This window comes from Hetaerina americana, unplaced genomic scaffold (genome assembly GCF_022747635.1).
Source record: "Hetaerina americana unplaced genomic scaffold, ioHetAmer1.1.p SCAF_34, whole genome shotgun sequence".
Taxonomy (NCBI): domain Eukaryota; kingdom Metazoa; phylum Arthropoda; class Insecta; order Odonata; family Calopterygidae; genus Hetaerina; species Hetaerina americana.
In genome coordinates this window covers 2,157,946-2,180,502 of record NW_027286919.1, presented here as the reverse complement: position 1 = coordinate 2,180,502, position 22,557 = coordinate 2,157,946, and the positions used below count along the sequence as shown (strand labels likewise).

Sequence of the window (22,557 nt, the reverse complement as noted above, 5' to 3'; positions counted from 1 at the left end):
TCAAGATGACTGAACAAGTTGATTTTGTTAGGTCGTGCACCCATGACTCGTCTCCAGCACAGGACCCACTGTGCACTACCAGCATTCATGCTGAGTTTCTGAACATTGTGATAATTGCAGCGCCACCACTTTGTGCTGGAAATCTGAGGCCGGTCCCTTTTTGGATATGCCACATATATACAACTCTCGTGATAAATTCAAGCTCAATGCAATATACCATCAAGCAAGTGCAATATACCGCCAATCGGCCATAGCTTCAAAATATAAAAATAAGGACTCAAAAAACAAATAAGAAAAAATACTCTTTTTTAAACAGAACCATAATTGATTGGAACCAGCTGCCTGGAGGTTTGTTTGAGCCCTTTCCATCCAGTTTTAGAAGTTTTAAGTTGAAATGTAAAGCAGCCACTGGGTAATAAACTTCATTGTAGTTGTGAAAATATTGTTTGCATGTGATGTGGACGGCATTTTGTATGTGATGTGGAAGTTTGTTTGTATGTGATGTGGAAGTGTGATTGTATGTAAAAATATTTTGTCTCTTATCTGTTTTTATATGTGTTCATATTTAATTTTCGTTGTAATAGTTATCTTTGACCTAACTTGACCATTGCCACCAGGAAATTCGCCTAATTTGCAACGTAATTGTGTAAATAGTAATAATAATAAATAAAATATCAATATCAATATCCAAGTGGCTGGGTGAAAAAGTAAGTACCTAAGAGAGTAACAACAACCATTGACCTTGCAGCCAGAGTGTTAAATCCATTCCATGATTGAGTTAAGAAGTTTTTTTTTAGAAGACAACTTGAATAAGTTATTATGGGTTAAGAAATCAAATCAAGATGGATATATAGGCAGGAAATGTGATATTGATGAGTCTTTTAGGGATACCAAATCTAATAATAAAATATCCTGGATTTAGAAAAACCATTCTGGAAAAATGAACGTGCTCAAGGCAGTTGGCACAGATTCAACGTTAAGAGTATAAACAAAAATTTGTACATGGGATGAAAGCATACGAATGTAGTCATCATGAATACAAAATTGATTTTATCTATATTTATGGTTGAGAAAATATGCAGAGCATATGCCTTTCATAGCGCTAATAAAAGGCATTGTTAGCTCTATTTCTAATCATTCGTTTCCATTCCATTTGGGTCATAACCATAGATGTTATCATGAGCACTGTACAAATACATAACTATACGTACAGTGTACGGTAGCATAATTTGCTGATTGGGATTGGGAATTGCCTTTGAATCAGCAAGTAATGCTCCTGCAATTATCGTCCAAAAATTCACACACACACTATTATATGCCTCACTCCCTGGGATTAGTTTAAACTTTATTTTAAAAGTGTCAACCATAACGTTGGACGGATAGAAAGGAAACTTATTAAATGTGACAGATGTTGAGTGAAGTGTCCATTTGAGGCAAAGAGTATAAGAATTCTGAATTCCGATTGCTGTGAATGCTATTTTGGTCATGGGTATGATCATTATGAATCCACAGTAAAAGAGGTGAGGATGACATCTTACCAGAGGACACAAGAGAGAATGAAGAGTGAAGGTATAGTTAAAATTTCATGAGATTGAAAGAGTATTTTCCTGGGAGGACTACTAAAAGATATTTTACTAAAAAGTTAAATATTTGTTTATTACTATGGTTATTTTTCTTTGTTTAAGAAATTAAATAATAAGTCACAATAAAATTGCTGTTGCATCAAGTTGTAAACCAAAAGCTCACAATATGGGCTAGCCAACATCGCTTTTGAGCAATAAAGCAATACTTACTTTTGTATAAAGTGTCACCATCTAATAATGTCTCACTCAATCTACGGCATGTACATGAATAGCATTCCTCCAGAAATAATACAATGAAGCCGTTGAACACGAGGAATGAGAGACAAAAGTTCAACTTTTTGATGGACAGAGGTCATGTGCAGAAAGGGTCATTGACAGAAAATGAGATCATAGAGATCATAGGAAACAACTATTTAAGTCATGATTATTTTGCATTTAAAGAGGATGACATTTCAGCAGCATTAAATATTTTAAGAGAAAGGAACACAAAAAACAATAGTAATGCTGATAATATTTTCACGAATTTAGAGAATATTTTTGACAAAGGAAGGTGGACAAAAATGTTGAGAGTGATAATGCCTCCAGAGAGCCTTAGGGGAGTGGAAAATCTAGTTGCAGCCTCTACGTGAATCAGATTACTTGAGTGAGGAAGACAGATGTGGAATCAAGATGGGCAGCAACCCCAAGGAGAGCAGGACTGAGTTTCCAACTGTACCCGAACTGCTTGGGTACAGTTGGTACTGAGCCAAACTTATTTACTGATGGGAGGATCAGGTTTCATTGTGCATCATGCCTCTGCCTAATAACCCACTTATCCCTAACCAGGCAAATGACCTCAGTTGCTGGTTACCTTCCTTACCTAATAACTCCTTTATTTATTCATGTCATGAGAGGGATGGAAGGGCCTGGAAGTTTGAGCGAGAAAGCATGTGAGGACCTGATCGATTCATTTAAGTTTGCCATGGATAAAACATTAGTTAAAAGGTCCGTGAAAGGATGCCACCTATTGGTTAACACACCACATGATCAGTCATAAATAGAGTGAAATCTTTACATACCTATGCCAATTTTAAATAATAAACCTTGAGTTTATGTAATCTTTTCGCAGTCCAGATTAGTCTCCAAACAAATCACGGCGGTAAAAACCATAAATTTTCATAGCTGAACTGAAATTTATTCCCATAACATTTCATTTCCCACAGTAATCTGATTTTTATTTCATTTTTTCCCATCGTTTTGTCGGTAATTTAAATTATAACCTTCACCTTATATTTTTGCTTACTGAAATTTTTTTTACTGAAAAACCCATTAATAAGTTGTATTTTCATTAAACCTTCAAAAGGATTACCGGAGAATAAATTAGTCAGTATGCTTTTCTGAACCGTGGGAAATACTGTATTTATTTTTTCCAACAGGAAAAAATCACCTGAATTTACAAATCAGCTGTCAACAGGCATTATTTTAGCATATATTTTCATTTGAATATCAAACTCTTTGTTGCCTTGAATTACATTAACTTTTAAAAGGTAACCAGGAATAAAAAACACAGCGTGAGCCCAAGGACCAAGTCCAAAATAATCAAGCAGGAGTTAGGAATTCTTCACAAAGTATCTAGACACAAATACGGGGGAATTGCTAGGAAGTTGAACATCACAGTCCAATATTGAGCCCATGAGAAAAAAGCAATCTTTATGCTGTAACTAGGACTACTACTATTCACATAATATTTCCATTCAACACACATTTAGTATTCAGCCAGGAAGAAAATATTAATGCTCACTTGAATGCTGAAAGATGCATGATGTAAAAATGATCAAGAAAGAGTAAAACATTTTCTTTCTTGCCTTGAGGGCCCCAACTAATTGGAAGTGCATTGTCAGGGGTGAAAAATGCTTAATGATGAACTAAAATAATACAGTTTATATTTGATCTAAATTCAATTATCTCAATTCAATTTGAGAAGCTCTAATGTAAAATTCCAGAGCAATAACTTTATTATTTACATTTATTGCTCATGTTTATGTGAATATATATGTGCGTGTACTGGAGGGCCCGGGTTTTATTTCCTGGGTAAGGCACTCCGGGCACCTGCAGCTCCACCCAAGCTAAGATTTTTTGGGTACCGGATCTTCCTGGGAAACCATAACTGGCACAGGGAAAGGAGCTAGCCCCCCTCCCATAATGTGCGAATTTCACATGATAAGGACAGGGAAACTGGAGAATGCTAAGCGAGAGATGGAAAGGGGAGAAATAGATATTTTAGGTCTATGCAAAGTGAGATGGATGGATAGCGGGGATTACTGGAGGGTTAATTATAGAATTATATACAGCGGCGGGGACGAGAGCCAACGAGGGGTTGCCATAGTATTAAATGAAGAGGTAGGAAGAAGCGTAGTCAACATAGAGCAGGTAACGGATAGATCATTACTAGTAGAGATAAAAGCAAAACCGACGCACTTGGTTATTATTAAGGTATACATGCTACCGAGCAACCATAAGGAAGAAGAGGTCGATAGGATATACGATCAGTTAGATGACATAATCGCGTGTTCCTGCAGGGAAACATTTGATAGTGATGGGGGATTGGAATGCGACGGTAGGTGAAGGAAGAGATGGTGATGAGGTCAGAGACTACGGTTTAGGCAAGAGGAATGACCGTGCGGAGAAAGCAGTTGAGTTCTGCAGGAGACAGGGGTTAGTCATCACCAACACTCGGTTTAGACACCACAAAAGACGCAGGTATACATGAAAAATCCTAGGTGACTCAGAAAGGTATAGGCTAGATTATATCCTGGTTAGACACAGGTTTAGGAACAGTGTGGTAAATTCGCACAGCTTCCCAAGAGCGGATGCGGACTCTGACCACAATTTAGTTGTTATGAAATGTAGCCTCGGTTTCAAAAGGATAAGGCTGGGGCAGCAAGTTAGAAAATGGAACATAGAAGCATTAAATGGTTTGAAAAGGAAGGAATACAAACAGGCGGTAGAGGAAATCATGGAGGATGTTAAAGAGCTAAGTACTGTCGAAGAAAAATGGTAAAGTATCAAGAAAGGGTTATTGAAAGCCGCAGAAGACACTATTGGAACCGTTAACGCAAAAGGACTAGGAAACCTTGGATCACGGATGAGATAATTACAAAGATGGATGAGAGAAGAAAATGGAAGAATGTAAATACAGAGTTTGGCAAAATGAAGTACAAAGAATGAAACAATAAATTGAGGTGGGAAACAAATAAAGCAGAGGAAGGGTGAATGCTAACAGTTAGAGATAAGGTGGGTAAGATAATAGTTGACACAGGAAAAATCCAAGAGAGATGGAAGGAATATATAGAAGAATTGTATAGTAAAGAACTTAGACCAACAAAGTTAGGCATAGAAATGGAACATGACGTAGAGGAAGATAGCTTAGGTCTAGACATACTGGACGATGAGATAGAAAGGGCATAAAGGAAGATAAAACTAAATAAGACCATAAGGGTGGATAACATTCCCGCAGAACTATTGAAATGTTTAGGAAAATGTGGTAGGAAGAGGCTAAATGGGCTGTTTCGTAGTATTTATGAGGAAGGAATCTGGCCAGAAGACTTTGTGAGATCCGTTTTAGTTCCTATTCCGAAAAAGGTAAAGGCTACATCATGTGAGGACTAGAGGACAATAAGTTTGATATCCCACGCAGCTGAAGTTGTCCTCAGGATCATAAACAAAAGGATAGAGAGTATGGCAAATGATTACTTAGGGGATGATCAGTTTGGGTTTAGGAAGGGGAGGAGAGGTACGCGTGATGCCATTGCAGTAATGAAATCACTTATCGAGAGGAATATAGAATGCAACCAGGAGGTATTTGCCTGTTTTGAGGATTTCGAAAAAGCATTTGATAGAGTGAATTGGGAAAAACTAATGAATGTACTGCAGAAAAAAGGAATAGATTGGAGGGAAAGGAGGTTAATCCGCAACCTGTACATGTCTCAGACTGCTCAGGTGCGGGTGGGGAACAGGGAGTCCGGATGGGCACAGTGTTAGGAAGAGGTGTAAGGCAGGGTTGCCAATTATCACGGTTGCTGTTCAACCAGTATGCAGAGGAAATGATTAAAGAGGTATGGGAAGAGCTGGACGTAGGAATGAAGGTGGGCGGGGAATTCGTAAAAATCAGTTAGGTTCGCGAATGACCAAGCTTCAGTTTGTCAGTCAGCCAAGGGGTTGCAAGCATTGCTGAGTGAATTGGAAATTCAGTGCAACAGGTATGATGAGAATCAATATTAATAAAACAAAGGTTATGCGATTTTCTAGAAAGAAAAAGGCTAAGCTTAACATTAAAATAGGAGGGCAAAAACTAGAGCAGGTAGAACAGTTTACGTATCTCGGTAGTGTTTTGGACCAACACGGTCAAAGTAGTAGCGACATTAGGAGAAGAATTGCGCTAGGCAAAGAGGCTTTCACAAGGAGGAGGTAGTTGATGACGAGGACGTTGAGTAAGGATGTTAAGAAAAGGCTTGTAAAAACTTTGATATAGAGCGTAGCTATGTACGGTGCGGAAACGTGGTCATTGAAGCAGGAGGATAGACGTAGACTGGAGGCTTTTGAAATGTGGGTGTGGAGAAGAATGGAGAAGGTGAAATGGACAGAGAAGAAAACAAATGAGGAAGTACTTGGTATGGTGGGCGAAGAGAGGGGTTTGTTGGGAGAAATCCTATGGAGGTAGGAAAAGTGGATGAAGGGGGTGTTGACCGGCAGTGGGATGTTGAAGACTGTGATAGAGGGTAGAATGTTGGGCAAAAGAGGTAAGGGAAGGAACAGGATAGGGATGTTGGACGGGATGAAGGGAGGAAGAAAGTACTCAGAGATGAAGTGGGACCTGACGTAGAGTAGGATGTTGTGTTTTGCTAGGAGTCACAAAATATTTATTTAGGAGTTGTGTCCATCCAAAAACCTACCTTAACCGGTAGATTACCTAGTAATAATAATCTCTGAGACAGCAAGGAGGTGAAAATATATTAAATTCTAAAAGTATATAAACAAAAAGCGCAGAACTTTATGAAAAAATTAGGGAAATGAGGGCGAATGAATCAAAAGGGGCAGATGGTATTTCAATGGCTTAATTTGGGTGGTAGTGTAATATCAAATTGTATAAATCATTTATTCAATGTAACCTTAAACAATAATGCCCTGCCAAATGCTTGGAAGGAGGCATGTGTAACCTAAGTTGTCAAAGGAAGAGATAAGGCACTAGTTGATAATTACAGACAGGTAAGTTTGACGTTAGTTGTATGCAAGCTATTAGAAAATATGAATGCTGATTATCTCTGGGATTCAAGGGAAAGAGAAAATTGGTTCTATATTCGCCAATATGGTTTCAGAAAAGGGTACTCTTGTGAAACTCAGCTATTAGGGTTCTGCCAAGTAATGTTTAACTCTATGGATGCGGGAATAGAAGTGGATGCTATAATAGTCAACCTGTCAAACCACGACAGGACAAGGTTGACCATGATTGCTTAATGCTTAAGATGGGCCAATTACCACTACCCACAGATGGAAGAGTAGTCTTGTGGGTCAATTATTTCATGAAAGGACAAACACAAAGGGTCAAATTACGAGAAGTGTATTTGAAAAAACAAGGGTAACAATGGGAGTCCCACAAGGTAGCATACTTGCCCCCCTCTTGTTTTTAATCTATGTAAATGCCCTTATCTACTGTCAGCAAACGTTAGAACAAGCAAACCCTTCCATCACATCAAGGTCAATGAGAGGTTTATTCCACTGGTTCTTTATAAAGTTTATAAATGAGGTTTCACTGCATTAGAGGGGTAGATAGTTAACGTGGGCAAAGAGGGGCAGTTGTTGAGATGAATTCAAAGAAGACAAAACATCAGGGCAACAAATAATGCAGATTAGAGTTGAGATTTTATTGATCACTAACTATGAAATACTTTGTGGATAAATGCTTGACATGAGTTATGGCATTTTCAATATTGGTGCAAACCTTTTTTTACTGAAGAGGGACTTAAATACAGCATGTTCATAGCATGATGAAAAAGGAGGTATGCCAGGGAATGATGAGGCTTAAATGTATGTATTTTATTTCCTTACCACTATATTTGCCAATAACAGAGACTTAACCATATCAACATTTATTTTTTATGCTAACATTTGAGGAATACACAGAGAAAGATATTCAAATAAAAAAATTCAATCTGGAATTTATTGCATTTTAATCAATTAATACTTTTATTAAGAAGGTACTTATTTTCATTAAATTGCAGTAATTATTTGCATTAAAGCCTACTAAAATTCATGATGTATGAAGTACTGTTAAAGTAAATGTAAGTTTTGAAGTCACTACTGACCTGTACTGGACCAGTTCTCCGTACTTTTTTACAACTGCCAGTATAGTACACGCGTCGGACAAATGCCCACAGGAACTTAATTCCTCGGGTAAAGAGTTTTCCAAAGTCAGCAAGAAGAATCAAGAACATGGGGATACCAAGTATGGCATATGCAATGGTTATTGCTCGTCCAGTTGTAGTTGCAGGTGCTATATGGCCATAACCTTGAAAAAATAGAGCAAACAAAAAAAAATGAAAATTTGCTTGATAATTCTCAAAAGTAAGAGGCACAATGGGTAATTCAGTTATTTATGGCAGAAATATGTATATATGTGCAATCAATACTGAAGATTTTAAATTCTATAAAAGTCATTTAAGCTGCATAAAGAGAAATCAACTGTCATTGGTCATCTGCCATGGTTGGCAGGTCCATGGAGGCCTCTCCTCCACCGTGCTTTCTTTCCCTGGGCCCTTTCCTTCATTTCCACATATCCATCACCCTCCACTACCACATCATCTGTCATTTTGATCCTCCCTCCACCCCACTCCTCTGCCCTTCCACCGTTCCTTCCATCACCCCCTTCAAGGGACGGTCTCTTCTCATAGCACATCTCCAAGCCCAATTTCATTTCCTAATTTCGATTGTTTTCAGGGGTCTTCTCTCTTCTCCTCAACACCTTCTCATTTCTCATCCAGTCTGTTCATTTATTGTTCAACATTCTTCCCCATGCCCACACCTCAAATGCCCCCAGCCATCCCCGGTCCCTTTTTAATGCAGTCTATGCTCCATATCCACATAGCATAACACTCCGTACATAGCACTTAATTAATCTCTTTCTCAGTCCAATATCCATTCTGCTACACAACACTTTTATTTTCCTTCTGAATGCTTCCATGGCCATAGCTATCCTTATTTTCATTTTCTTTTCACTCCTTTAGGGTTTTTGTAACCTCCATACCCAGATATTTGTAAACCTCCACTTGTTCTAGCCTTTCTCCTTCCATTTCAATAGTTATTTCTACATCCCATGTTCTTGTTCCTCGGCAAAAAGGATCATGTCATCAGCAATTTGATGCACACAATCCATCTTCCTCTGACTGACACTCCTGTATCTTCCCTCCAGCACATCCTGACCATGTCTTTCACACAAAGTTTAAAGAGGGTGGGCGCCCCTGCTTCACTATTCCTCCTCCTCCTCAATATCAAACCAACCCGTCCTCCTTTCATCAATTCTAATTCACACCTCCTGGCTTTGAGTACAAATTTCCAATCAGTCTTCTGCCTCCCCAGTTCAAACCTTTTTCTTTTTGGATTTACATAAGTTTTTCCCATTGTACACAGTCAAAAGCCTTCATCAAATCAACAAAACACCCACACACACATTTCCCCTTCTCAAGCCGTACTCTTCCTCCGAGAAATTCTCCTCCATGATTTTGTTCAGTCTTCTCTACAGCACTGCTAACAACGCCTTTGCTGCATGAATGAATGCACTTGCCATATGATTCTCCTCATATTCTCTTATTCCTTTCTTCTTTAGTAATGGCATCATCAAGGTTCTCAAGAAATAAAGCAGCTATTGTCCACTACAGTAAATTCTGTAATTTAATGCATATTAGCGGATGATTCTGTTAAAAGTTACTCTTGTGGCATCTCCCGCAGTTCTTTGAACGGTAAATTTTGTTGCAGAGAGATGTTAATTCCACCAACCCCTCTTCCTAATGGTATATCAGTAGCTCCACAAGTATTCCATCTACAACGTTTGCCTTCACGTCATTTATCTCTTTTAATGAGGTCACAACTTCCCTCAGCAACATGTCCTTCCACTGCAGTCTTTGTCCACCTCATACTCCTCCTACACATTTAGCTGCTCAGGTTTTCCACCTGCCTTGTGCAGATCTCCCATGTACTCCTGCCATCTTTCCATTACTTCTTTTTCTTCCTTCATTATATTCCTAGCTCTCCATCCCCATTCCTGTTGGCTTTGCCACTGATGTTCCAGTGCTATCCCACGTAATATTCTTCACTTTGCAGTGCACCAAGTCATGCCTTCCCGTGCATTCCAGCTCTTCTTTTTCTGCATATTCTTTCTTTAGCCATTCTTCCCTGACTTCATCTCTGGCTCTCTTCTTAGTTCACTATTCAGTTTGCTATGCAACTTTTTCCCCTCATTGGTCTTTTAACTTTTGCACTTTCTTCTCTCCTATATTTTATCAATTCTCAAAACAATTTTATCAATCCCTCCTCAATTTATTTTTGCTCTCCTCCCTTCCCTGTAACCCACCAATTCTTTGCTTGTCTCTTCAATGCCTTTCTTTATCCTGTGGCACTGCTCCTCCACTCTCTCCTCAGTTGTTATATTCATTCTCTTCACCTCCTCGTAAAACTTAACACTGGCGTCCTCCTTGTCCAGTTACTTCAGCTTATCCAGATCCTACTCTTTGACTGTCACAGGTAGTCCTTTTATCCTTTTCAGTCTTATCTTGATTTTTATACTAAGAAGTAGACGGTCGCTGTAAATATCTGCACCAAAGAGACCAGAAAACCCACCTCACTCCGTTTCTGTATCTATTTCCCCCCAAGATACAATCTATCTCCTTCCTCTACATATCGCCCGCTCCTTTCCAGGTGTAAAATCTTCTCTTTGGAATTGAAAGCATAGTTATTGTAACTATTGATTTATTTTCTCCATAGAACTCCACCAGCCTATCTCATTCCTCTCTCCGAGTCCATACTGCCCAACTGTTCCTTTCCCTATAGCTACTTGCATTCCAGTCACCCATTACAATATTGCAGCATCCTTGACCTTTGCCTCCCCCCACTTTCTCTCATACACTTCCTCACCACTATACTCGCCTGTTGGCATGCACACCTAAATGACTAGAAGGTTTTTGGTTGCAGACTTCATAACTCTCACTCAGTCACTGTCCTAGATCACCTTACTGACACAAGCCTACATATTTTAATTAACAATCATCCAACTCCATCCTTCCTCTTTTTTTTCCCCTAAATAATAAAATCTAGCATTTCCACACTGTTCTTCCCCACATCTTTCCCACTTCACTTCGCTTATTCCAATTATATCCAAATTGTTTTTCTCCATGCCTCTTCTCGCATTTTCTAGTTTTTCATGCCTTAGGAGGGTTCTTGCATTCCAATTTGCAATTTTTATTCCTTCTATCTCTCCATTTTCTTCCTCTGGCATGAATCACATATACAGCCCCTCCTGGAATTCCAAATAAGGGGCTAGTTCACTTCTGGAATATTTCAAGTGCAAAGATTCCATGTTAGCTCCTTCTCGCTTGTTGAGGCCACCATTGTCTAGGGATCTTTATTTTGGTATTTTCCCATTGCTTTTCACATTGATCATAGTCCATTTCATCTTCCTTTAGGAGGGATTTCTTCCCCCAAGGGCAGGAGAGTGTGCTTGGCCCACTTTGTATTCATCCGTCATACAAGAAGACTGTTGGCACTGTGTGGGGTGTAAAAAGGTACAAAGTCATGCAATACATAATATTATATGAATTGAGAGACAAGAAAAAATATGGTAAGAACCCAAGCAACTGCAGAATAACGACAAATGTACTGCTTGATTTAGATTCTTAGCCATTGTTCAAATGGTATTCAGTGTAAGTCCACATATGTGGATTTACAAAGTTTTATTTTGACATCATTATCATGGAACAATTCCACAAAGTTTGCCCAAAGCGACTAATTATATTCAGTGTAAGACTTGATTGTCAAAATGTTTTAATTGTTCACTAGGATATCGTGTCATGCCAAAAATTACATTTTTACACTTTAAAATACAATTGAATGGAATTTCTCTAGTACTCAAATACTGAAAGTGGTGTGGTCTTTGTGGGTTTTCGACTGGGTCAAGGTTTCCGCTGCCAACATTTCGATGACTAACTCTATCATCCAAACATGGGCAGCTGACATCCTGACCCGGTAGAAAACCAAATAAGACCTCAACGTAATCGTGTGTGCCAGGAAAACAACAAATCTTACTTATTGAAGGCATTAAGCTACTTAGAAACCAATGATACATATTGTAGTTTCATTAACTCTAGACCCCAAAGTCAGTTGCATCCATATATGACCAAATATCCTTAATATGATTCACTTTTTTCGATAAATATAAGCCATTACCAGAAGGGGGCATTATTAAAAAAAATGGATCCCTAATTAATTTATTCAAATTCATACACTTCATTGAAATATTTTTCTCTGATGGATCTTTGAATGTGCTAACAGCACATTAATTTGCATTGTCATATTTATTTATATCACACCATATTCCAAAGCGTGTTCCATAGAAGGAACAGCAACAAAGAAAAAAACAAAAAGAGGAATACTCTTTACCCAAAGTGATTGTCCCAGATACACAGGGTACGCTTCGAGACAGTACATTTTGCTCAAATTTGATAATAGCTCACTCTTCAACTCTGCATACACTCCACCTCCCTTAATTCCACCCACAATGCTGATTCTCCTTCCCTCACTTTCCCCACATTCTCCTCTCTATATCATGTAGTCTTGTACTCCCCAGTATATCCTGCATCCATTTTTCTTGCCTTCTTCAAAAATCTTGTACAAGCCTTTGCTTTATTACACTTCATCTTAATGTGGAAAGATAAAAATGCTCAGCAAAAACTTCAAAATTTATTTATAAACTTAGCGGACAAACACCCTCTTCTGATTGAATGAAGAACGCAGTGAGCTATTTCTGCTGTTCTCTCAAATAATAGTGGAAGAGTACATTGTGTTTTTCTTTTAATTAACATGAACTTCCATGAAGTTGTGCCAGAAACCATCGAATACATACCCCCTCCCCTCCCCTAGCTCACTAATGGGTTGCTGTACCAGTACTCAACTTACCCCCTCTCCCTTACTCCCACTACCTTCCTTCCCTCTTGGAACCAAGCTATTTAAGGCAAAAAAATTGCCATGTATGCCACCTGATGGCGATGCACAGCGTTGAAACCATGGTCATGTGAAATATCAAATCTTTAAGCGGAAGTGCTAAGTTTCTTTTTCTACCCTCAACATATGTTCTGATGCCAAAATCCAGGAGAAGATGAAGGCATTGAAAATATCTGTCATGGCTATAAATAAATTATAAACTTTTGTCTTTCCACATTAACATTCAATAAATTATGGCAATTTCTCAGGAAAAATATTTACTCTGATTATTTGTATTTCACCTAACTCCATTTTGATTAAATGTGCACATCAAACACTTCCAAACCAACATTGAAATAGTGACACTCTAGGGGTGAGCGTTTTTCATAGAATTATTAATACTAACTATTAAATTACTAATTTTAATTTATTGACAATTATAAATTATTTAAGAACCAAACTCAGGAAATACTGTTGAGCATGGAGATCAACCATTGTGGGACACTGAATGATGATGTTATTTGTATGGACAGATGTTGTAAATTATTTCTTAAAGAAGGTGCAACTAATATTTCATTTTGTGAAATTATGAAGCTGACAACTGGGATTCTCAATGGATGATTATTTTCCAATTTGATTTCTCAAGAAATTGTTCAAATGTATATAAGCAGGATAATATAGACACGACCTGTTAAATTATGTACTGCTGAGCAGCTCTGACACAAAACCATCCAATTGTTAAATGCTAAATTTTGACTTAAAAAATAATTCGATTTTACATATTAGATGAACTGGTGTTCAGGCCATTAGCTCTTCAGTACTTGCATTTCCTATTTGTATTTGAACATCCATCAGTGGCACACTGCTTCTTTCATGGATGAAATTGCTACAGTTCAATTATAAATAGAGTCTATCTTTAAAGCTGAGTTGTAAATTATCACATTTATTTTATATTTAATAAGTTGAATCTATTAAAAAGAAAATATATGTCTTCAAAAATGTCATTAAATACGACATATGGTGTAAAAGCAGGAAAAGAGTCTAGAGGTTGGGCTCGCACTGCTCACAGTTGGCTAAACTTCAATGGATGAGATCCGATCATGCTGTCATAACAAATACAATTTGTGCACACCTTTCGGAGCAATTTTTGGTGTTTCGCTTAATTGTGTGCTAATTGGTGTAGATATTAAAACATATACCGTTAGTTTTTCTGTGGTACATGTCCTCACGCTCTGTTTGAATCAATTAACTGCTCACGTCCATATTACAGGAGTTCGTAATTTTCCACATACTTAGGTGTGTTGAAAATAACAAACTCCTTTGATATGGACATTACACAATTCCACGAAAAGAAGCATGGAAGTGTCAAGTATATATAACTGCTAATGGTTTACTTAAAAGCCTTCTCCAGCTTTCAATCGAGAGATCTGCTCATAATCTTACTCCCTACTCTTGTAAAAAGTCTACTCATGCGCACACATGTAGAAAATTCCAGAGAAGGAAGAAAAGCCAAGGGTATGGGTGATCTTGAGCCCTTTAAGAGAATAACTGTCAGCCAATTGTAATAATTTCGAAATCGCCTATCAAAAAAAATTTTTAATTTTCAAATTAAATTAAATGAGTTCAAGTAAAAACTGAAGCAATTGCACACACGCATTTCCACTGACAATATTATGCTCAACTCATGTGTCATGTGTCAACTCAATCTTTCCCAAACAGTGGTCCAAGTCAAGTCAAAATCGAATTTCATTAATTAATCAAATTCGCGCGTGTATTTTAATTTCCCTCTTAAACAGGGCATCGTAATGTTACATGTAATCTGGGTTGAGGATAAAATAAAGACGGAGGTGAGCAACGAGCGAACCGAGAGTCCAAATTATTCACCAAGCAAAGTGAAAGCGCCCGACCGACCGTGGGAATGGGTACGTGAATTTCATTTACAATACGTCACACTTTGTCGCCCATGACGTGTATTTACCTCGTAAAAATTTAACGAATAACCAGATGATAAATGGACACCGAAAATTATTTTTTTGCGGTGGGAAAGAATCCAATCGAAAACCGCCATTCCACACCGTAAAACAACCTCCGACCCATGACCTTAATCAATAATCGAATCGTAGGGATGCCGTTCCACGGATTCGAATTCGAGATTATCACGGAGAGAAATATCTTTCACTCGTGATAGCGGAGTTCGAAGAAAATGTGCTGGACGGGGTAAGTTGGAGGGCATCCAAGATCTCGCCCAGCTAAGCGGGTAAAACGAGCATGAGTGGTGCGGCGGTGGGATGTCTAGGGCTGCCAGACGACCGCCAGGCTCCTCTCGGTCCCCGTCGCAGGGACTCACCGATCGTGGTGACCACAGTGAGGCAGTAGACGACGGCGTTCAGGAAGCTCCAGGCCCTCTGGCCGCTGTAGCTCGTGACGCCGGCGTCGTAGGCGGCGTGCAGCTGTCCCTCCAGCTCCATGAGCCTTCGCCGGGCGCGGGACTTCCACTCGTCCTCCGCGAGCGACCTGGCGTCCGACCACAGGCCGTCCACGAAGTCCCTCTTCACCCTCTTCACGCCGCACTTGTAGAAGGTCTCGAAGGCACCCTCGGTGAAGCGGAAGACGATCCCCCCCATGCCCACGTACGCGATGAGGATCATGAACGAGCCCACGCATCGATTCCTCTGCGCGCGTATCTTGTCCCTCTGCACCGTCTCCTCGGCCAGGAAGGCCCTCCAGTGAGTGGACAACTGCTTCATCGCCCCTAACCACGCCTTCAGCCGGCCCTCCTCCTTCTTCGGGGCGGCCGCCACCACGCCGCCCTCCTCAACCCCTCCCTCCTCGGGAGGGGGCGCGGGCCTCCTATCGGGGTCGTCCCGGCTCTTGGGCCTCCGCTTCGGGGTCTCCTTGGACCCCGGGACCTTCCTCCTCCTCGCCACCTTCGCCCCGTCGCCATCGGTCGCCGCGGGCGTCGGTCCGCTGGGGGCCGCCTCCTCCGTGGCCGGGGGAGGGGCACTGGCCACCACCCCCGGGGGAGGAGCGGGCCCCGGGGGCTGAGCGGTGCCCTCTTTCGCTTCGTCCGCCGCTACGCTCTTGGCGTCCTGGAAGACCTCCTTCTTGGCGGACCTCCTGGCGGTCCTCTCCTTCCGCTCGGGAGGCCTCCTCGGGGACCCCTCCTCCCCGGACTCGCTCCTCCTCACCGGCGGGGATGAGACCTCCTCCTCCTTCTTCACTTCTCCCGCCTCCACCTTCTTTGCATCTTTCTCCTCTTCCTTCTTCTCTTCGCCGCCTCCTCCTTGGTCGTCCCTCTCGGGTGGAGGATCCCCCTCGACCTCTCCGCCGCTCGACGCCATGGCTGCCGCGTCGTGACTGCAGGGGTCTCTCTCGCTCTATCCCTCCCTCCCTCCCTCCCTCTCCCCTCTCTTGGCCACGTTCCTATTCCCAGACGCGATCCCAACCGCCGGCCTCCCCTCTCCTAGATGCTGCTGCACCGCGCCCGTCTCCTCTCCCCACAGTGGAACGCCTGCAGAGGGCACAATCGATGCGGGCGCCTACCGTAGGACGCCAGAGAGGCGCCCTCCCTCTCCGCAGTGCCCACTCCGCGGGTCACTCCCTCCTCCCCCCGCCTCCGTTGGTTGGGCGCTGGAGTACGTAACACGCGCTCTTGCGTCGCGATTTCCTTCCTCCCCCCGCTCACACCTACGCTCCTCCGCCCCTCTCACCCACTGCGACCCCAGACTTGTCTCCGCCTCTGTGCGCTGCAAACCTGTCGTAAAAATAGACGACGGGGAAACAGCCACCAAGTAGTTAACGAAAGCAGTGCGTGTGCGTGCGTGGGCCCACTCGAGGTGGTGCGATCTCATCTCACTAGATGGCGTCAGTCGAAAAGGATCGCGTGGACACATGGCGGCTTTGACTCTTCGCGGAGGGGGGGTGGATATAAACCCGGGAGGGTTCGAAACGGGACCGCACTTCGACGTCAAGAGGATTGATCAAGCGCTCCCTCCACCATTCGACTCTCACGTGCACACGTCGTCAGCCAAATACCCTTTTCGTCGTGTCGTCTTTGTAGTCACGCTGATGTTCTGTATTCGCTACTACTCTACTTATAGTACTCTCCTTATAGGTCACTACTTATTCACTCACTGGCATAACCAATCTGACCCGGAAGGTGTACAATTGCAGCCTAATGGAGCACAAAAATTGTTTCATTTTCGATATCACATGCAGATCTCATCTCTCTTGAAGGAAAACAAGAGGCTTCTTTCTCAAAGCCAAGGTACAAGCCCCATAATTCATTTCAAAAAGCTTTTGTTATCCATCGAGAATACCACACAGTGGGACATAAATCCAGCCAACAAAAGACTGACATCGACGGATGCCTGCTGTAAGACAACACGTCCTCTTCGGGCAGTTGGTATTTAGTTAAAATGTCTGAAAGTTCACGAGTAAAATGCTACAGTGATTACCATCAGTTTTCAAAATTCCACAAGGACGAATGAGACAAATAAACCGCTTCCTGTAAGAGTTTTTTAAATTATTCCCAGCTAATACTGACAAAAGCTTTATAATTATCCCAAAGTTAATTCTTTCCTACAATCTCTTCATTTCGTTAGTTTCTTCGTTTTTAGTCAGTGCTCCACATGATTTTCCTCTGTGGTTTTTCCCTGATTTTATTATTTTCCTTTCACAAATGTACACCCTAAAATGCAAAATATATACGCGAATGTTTCCATGATTTTGGTGTTAAACCTAACTTTAAACACTGGATGCCAAAAAATAATTGTTTCATGAATTTAAATCCCTGATATTTGCGAAAATCTTCCTCGATATTGATTTTGTAACACCGCAGAGACTCGCGAAAAATTCAGGGATTCCGATTAAATGAAGAGGCATTCTTAACACAGAAAAAAAGCACGGTAATGCCCCAGGATTTTTTTTCCCAAGTAGTTTCCACGAAGGATTTGCTTCCAGGAAATTGCACCGCTGGCTTATTTTGGAAACTTACCCCGCTGGACCCGGGAGCCTCTGGTATTCGCTTATATTCGCAAAAAAGTACCAACATTTCAGTACCATTATTTCCGTTAGCAAAGCGTTCCAGGCCATTGGTTCCAACTGGAAGTTGAGTTCCTTTCAGTCTGAGATCAAGGTTTTCTATCGTGTCCACCCCTCTCCAATTCTACTGGCTTGATTTTCGGGGAGGAAACAACAACGAGCGAACAGACTGAAACTGAAATGATTGTTCAAAACGTGCATGAGAGAGAGGAGCAAGTGCTTTGAACGGCAAGAGATGCACCGAGAAAATAATTGGTGAAGGTGGTAGGGGAGAGCGAAGACAAGGAGTACCATATTAAGAGTATCAGGAAGTAAACATGTAGACACGGCGTCTGAATGCGGCGGAGGAGAAAAGATGCGGAGATCATACGGACGATATTATAGTCGGCGAGACTAAGTTCGTAACCTAACGGTAGCAAGCTTTTTTTCCCCTTGGCAGTGCCTTCGCCGAAATTGAACAGCGTTAAAGTTCTGCGTGCGCATGCGTAGAAGGCCAAGGAAACCGTTAGAAAGGAAGAAGAGGAGGGGGATATTTTTACAAGATCAAAAATAATTTATTACCTTTTTTCCTACAGATGCATTTGAAAATTAAGTTAAATTTGCAATCAATCGCACTAATTTAGAGACCGAAACGAACCCTGATGTGGATAATTTTATGCTTTAGGGCAAAAAGGCGCTGGAAAGTAGTGTCGAGACAGTAATATTAATTTTTGACTGTATGAAAGCCAAAAATCTTACTCAATGGAGATCGGCTCCTTCCTATATAATATATATCAAAAATGCCTAGCTAATGTTTGTGAAAAGGAAGCTCTTATTTATAACATTTGGGAAGTACAGGAAAAGAGGTTTTTGGCTTTTCAAGCCATGTCAATATTTCTAGTTTCATTTAATGACATCATTAAAATTATTATTGGTATTCTACTGTTCAGCTTGGGATTCGGCTGGGCACAGACGATGCAACGGTAGAGCGATACATTTCTTTGCCATTATAGCAATGAGGTATCATAAAGTTAATCTACATTTCATGACTGAGTGGTCAAAGAAGTTTCTTTGAACATTAAATAATAGAAATATTGATTTATTTTAGATAGACAAAAATGTTTTTTTCGCAGGATCTAAATGCAGCATTGTTTTTAACCCCATAACCATCATAAGGATTAAAAGGGAAATGCCATCCAACGCCAGGGATTAGAACGTTGATTAAATGTCACAATGAAAAGTTCTAAGTTCTTACTGGCAAAAATTTAATGAATTTATTAATCGCCAGTTAGCGGGAACTGGAGGGTGCCGAATAATTTCACGTCTAATGTACTTTTAAGATTTCCACAGAGTGCATCCATTTAAATGAATGACTTCCTCAGACTTCCCTATTTTCTATAATGATGACGACGCTTTGCGATCTATGACGGGCGCACCGTCAAGGATGACGCACATTAGACTTCAATTTAAATTCTACGTATTGGAGCCGTTACGAATTTCGACAGCTGGCAGTTAGCCATTGCTGATTTCTCCAAAATATAAGTCGTCACCACTAAAAGAACACCCACGAAAAGCCTCAAAATGTTATTCGTTAGTCCCACGCCCCCTTCTTTCTATTGAACAGGATCGGGTGGAAAATTCTCAATCGGAGCATCTTGTAGTAAACAAACAGGCATGCAATTACTAAAAATTGGGTCCATGCCCAGTGATTAATACGTGCATACTTTTTAAGCGTGCCAACTCCGACTCCAGCAAATACGGACGCTTTATTTGGTAGATTAATAAATTTATAATTTTCGGCTTGACTTCAAAGGATAGATTCCCCGATGAATAACGATCCAATGTCTGGATAGAGAGAGGTTAATCTCTGATTACCTATTATGGGCAATTAACATTCTAACATCACGATGTGCACAGAAAAATACCCACGGATTCCACTGAATCACGCAGACGCAAGTTCGTGGATTATTGATTTTGGAGATTCTATTTAAAAAATTGCGACACGGAGAACATACACTTCCACGATTTAACTTTGCATTTCAATGAGCATAGCGAGTGATTCAATGGAATGCAAGCACTCGATAAAATCAGCGTTTTCGCTGAACGATTAAATCAACTCAGAACCTCCGTAATTATCCCAAGGGGGATGATATCCCGGATGCAAGGAGTTTTCGTCTCTCGTCCTTCACGTACTTCATCACGAAGGGCAGGAATTGCCGTCTAAGAGGAAACGGAGCAGCACCAACGGTGAACAGGCAAAGTTTTAAGAATGTTGGGTGGATGACCTATGGCAGGTGAATTTGTAGGAAAGGATCAGCAATGTGTCATTACTGGTTCATTTCCACTTTCAATCATATCACCTACATATATTCATGGAAGATTGCAAACTAATGGTTTACAGCCAACTGAAGGGTACTTGCAGCGCCGGTTTAGATTATGGCTTCATCTTGGAAATCATTTAAGTGGTTTACGATGCAGGATTCAGTTTGATTTAATTGGTGCTACTATCAGGGCAGCCTATCATGTTCGACAACGATGGAGGAATGGAAACGAAAAAAAGGACACAGGTAGGTACGAAATAGCACGGCAGACATGTTTACGAGCAAGGGGGTTGGTCCATGCACCGTGCCGTGTCCACCCCCACTCCGATGCGACCTAGATTGGCGAGCACCGCTGCACTGCAGCCGCCGAAATATTCATGCTGTGCGAGCGAGCTGCGGCTACATTGCCACAATTCCCGCATTAACTTCAATATTTTTCGATAAAAATTAAGGAAAATAATTTTTTCCTACATGAATCAGAATTAGAAGAATGTCCCAAGTATCGATCAAAGAGTAACAAAAAGGCAGAACAGCCCCTTAGAATTAAATCAAGAGTTTTATTAGTTCAATAGTTTCAGCCTCAACTTTGTGGAAGTTCATTTTAATAAATGAAAAAGAAACACTTTGTTCCAATCCACCACTTTATTACAGGTACGACTAGTTTCGACGCTACGGCAAAGTACCTGAGGATGATGCCGTTGCGTCGAAACTAGTCGTACCTGTAATAAAGTGGTGGATTGGAACAAAGTGTTTCTTTTTCATTTATTAAGAGTTTTATTAATTATTTTACCAACCTTTTTCCATCGTCTTAAGGAAAACCTTATTCGAAGAAGAAATATGGCGTGTGCGGAAAAACTTAATAACTTACAAAATAATGATGAATGATAAAATGACAAATGGTAGCGATCCACGAGCCTTTTCATTGCAACCAATACGTAGGTTTTGGCCTTATTTAGCATTACACTCATGGCTGAGACTGGATTTATTGGTCCGTATGATAATGGAGCCAAGAGAAGCAACAGACGCCGAAGGGTAGGGATTATCTCGGTACTGACGGACAAAATTACCTGCAAAATTACCTTCCCTTCACGCCAGGTGAGGGACGGGCAGACCTCAAGTCCCGTTCAACCACGCAGGCGTGCATCAGATTTACCGGAAGCACTGTTATGTCCTCCACCGTCTCTCTTAACAGAAGCGAATCAAACTAAATCTTTACCGGCTTCCTGATAACATTTTATCCCTAGAAACGCCCCCATAGAGGTGCCTATTAGCACCGTGTTTAGCAAGGCACGCAGACTAGGGGAGAGGCGCGGGAAAGACGGGAGATGGGAATGATACGGCAGGTGGTGGACTCATCAAAGCAGCTGTTTACCGATCATCAAGCCAGTTAATTGGCCAGTTAGTCAAAGGGCTAAAATCATTGGCGAGCTCATTTGAAAATCAGTATGGATGGGATGGGAATCAATCGTAAGAATATGAAGGTAATAAGGCTTCCAGGAAATAGGTAGTAGGCCAAGCCGATCATGGAAATAGGTGCGTTAATAACTAGAACAGTTCCGGAATCGTAAAAGATGAACATGTGCTAATTATAAAGGGTATTTAAAGAATTGCGATAATTCTTGCAGCTTTTTCAAAGACGATGGAGTTGCAGACGGGGACCTTAAAGCAAGGGACTAATGAAAAGTGAAACCTTTAAATGTGGCGTCTAGTTCCGTGTGACCATTCAGCTGAGGATCTTTAAAGCAGACGAACTGACAGGAACGCAGGAAAACCGACCTTGTTTCCCAGACGTTAGGCAGCCATCACACAAATCTCGTTTCCACGGTGAAAAAGGATGCCGCTATTTTCATTTGATCTCCGGCCCACGGGAAGTATTAGTTTTTTCGTTTATTTTGGCTGGGCGCCCGAAACATTACGGCTTATCCGACGCCGGAGGTCTAAGACGATGACGATCCCCCAACGGATATGAATGACTATTGGGATAAGTATAACTCAGCCGATTCATAAAACGTATTGAGGTTTGAGAGAGGCGTGCACCAATTCAGAATGCCCCGACAGCCACTCAATTGATGAGAACTCTTTGAAAACGTAGCCATAATGGCGTGAGAGACACTTTCCGCGTCTTTCCCATTTTTTTACGTCAAATCGTTCGCATGTCATCTCGAACCCTTCTCTCACACGACGCTGTTGAGTATTAACCACGTGAATATTTTTCATCAAGTCAATGTTTCCTCAACGCATATTTTTTTAATATTCTTTCACTATCATTGGGTAAGCATTTCCACTCGGCGGCGCCCACCAGCAAGCCCACGTTTCCGGCGCTCTAACGTCCAAGACTAAGAATAACAACTGCTCGGGATATAGTGGAATATATACATTTTGAGGATAAATAATTTTTCACTTGAGTT

The 22,557-nt window shown here is 41.1% G+C and overlaps 1 protein-coding gene across 1 annotated transcript in view; it reads right to left on the bottom strand.

The window, feature by feature from the left end:
- LOC139691411 (TWiK family of potassium channels protein 12-like) overlaps positions 1–16,172 on the bottom strand; it is a 39,708-nt gene extending 23,536 nt beyond the window's left edge. The window contains exons 1-2 of the mRNA XM_071589209.1: positions 15,154–16,172; positions 7,925–8,127 (exon numbers count right to left, since the gene is read on the bottom strand). Of these exons, the coding sequence (XP_071445310.1) occupies positions 7,925–8,127; positions 15,154–16,147 (1,197 nt within the window). The 5' untranslated portion in view covers positions 16,148–16,172. The remainder of the gene's footprint in view (positions 1–7,924; positions 8,128–15,153) is intronic.
- Between the last annotated feature and the right edge of the window lie 6,385 nt (positions 16,173–22,557).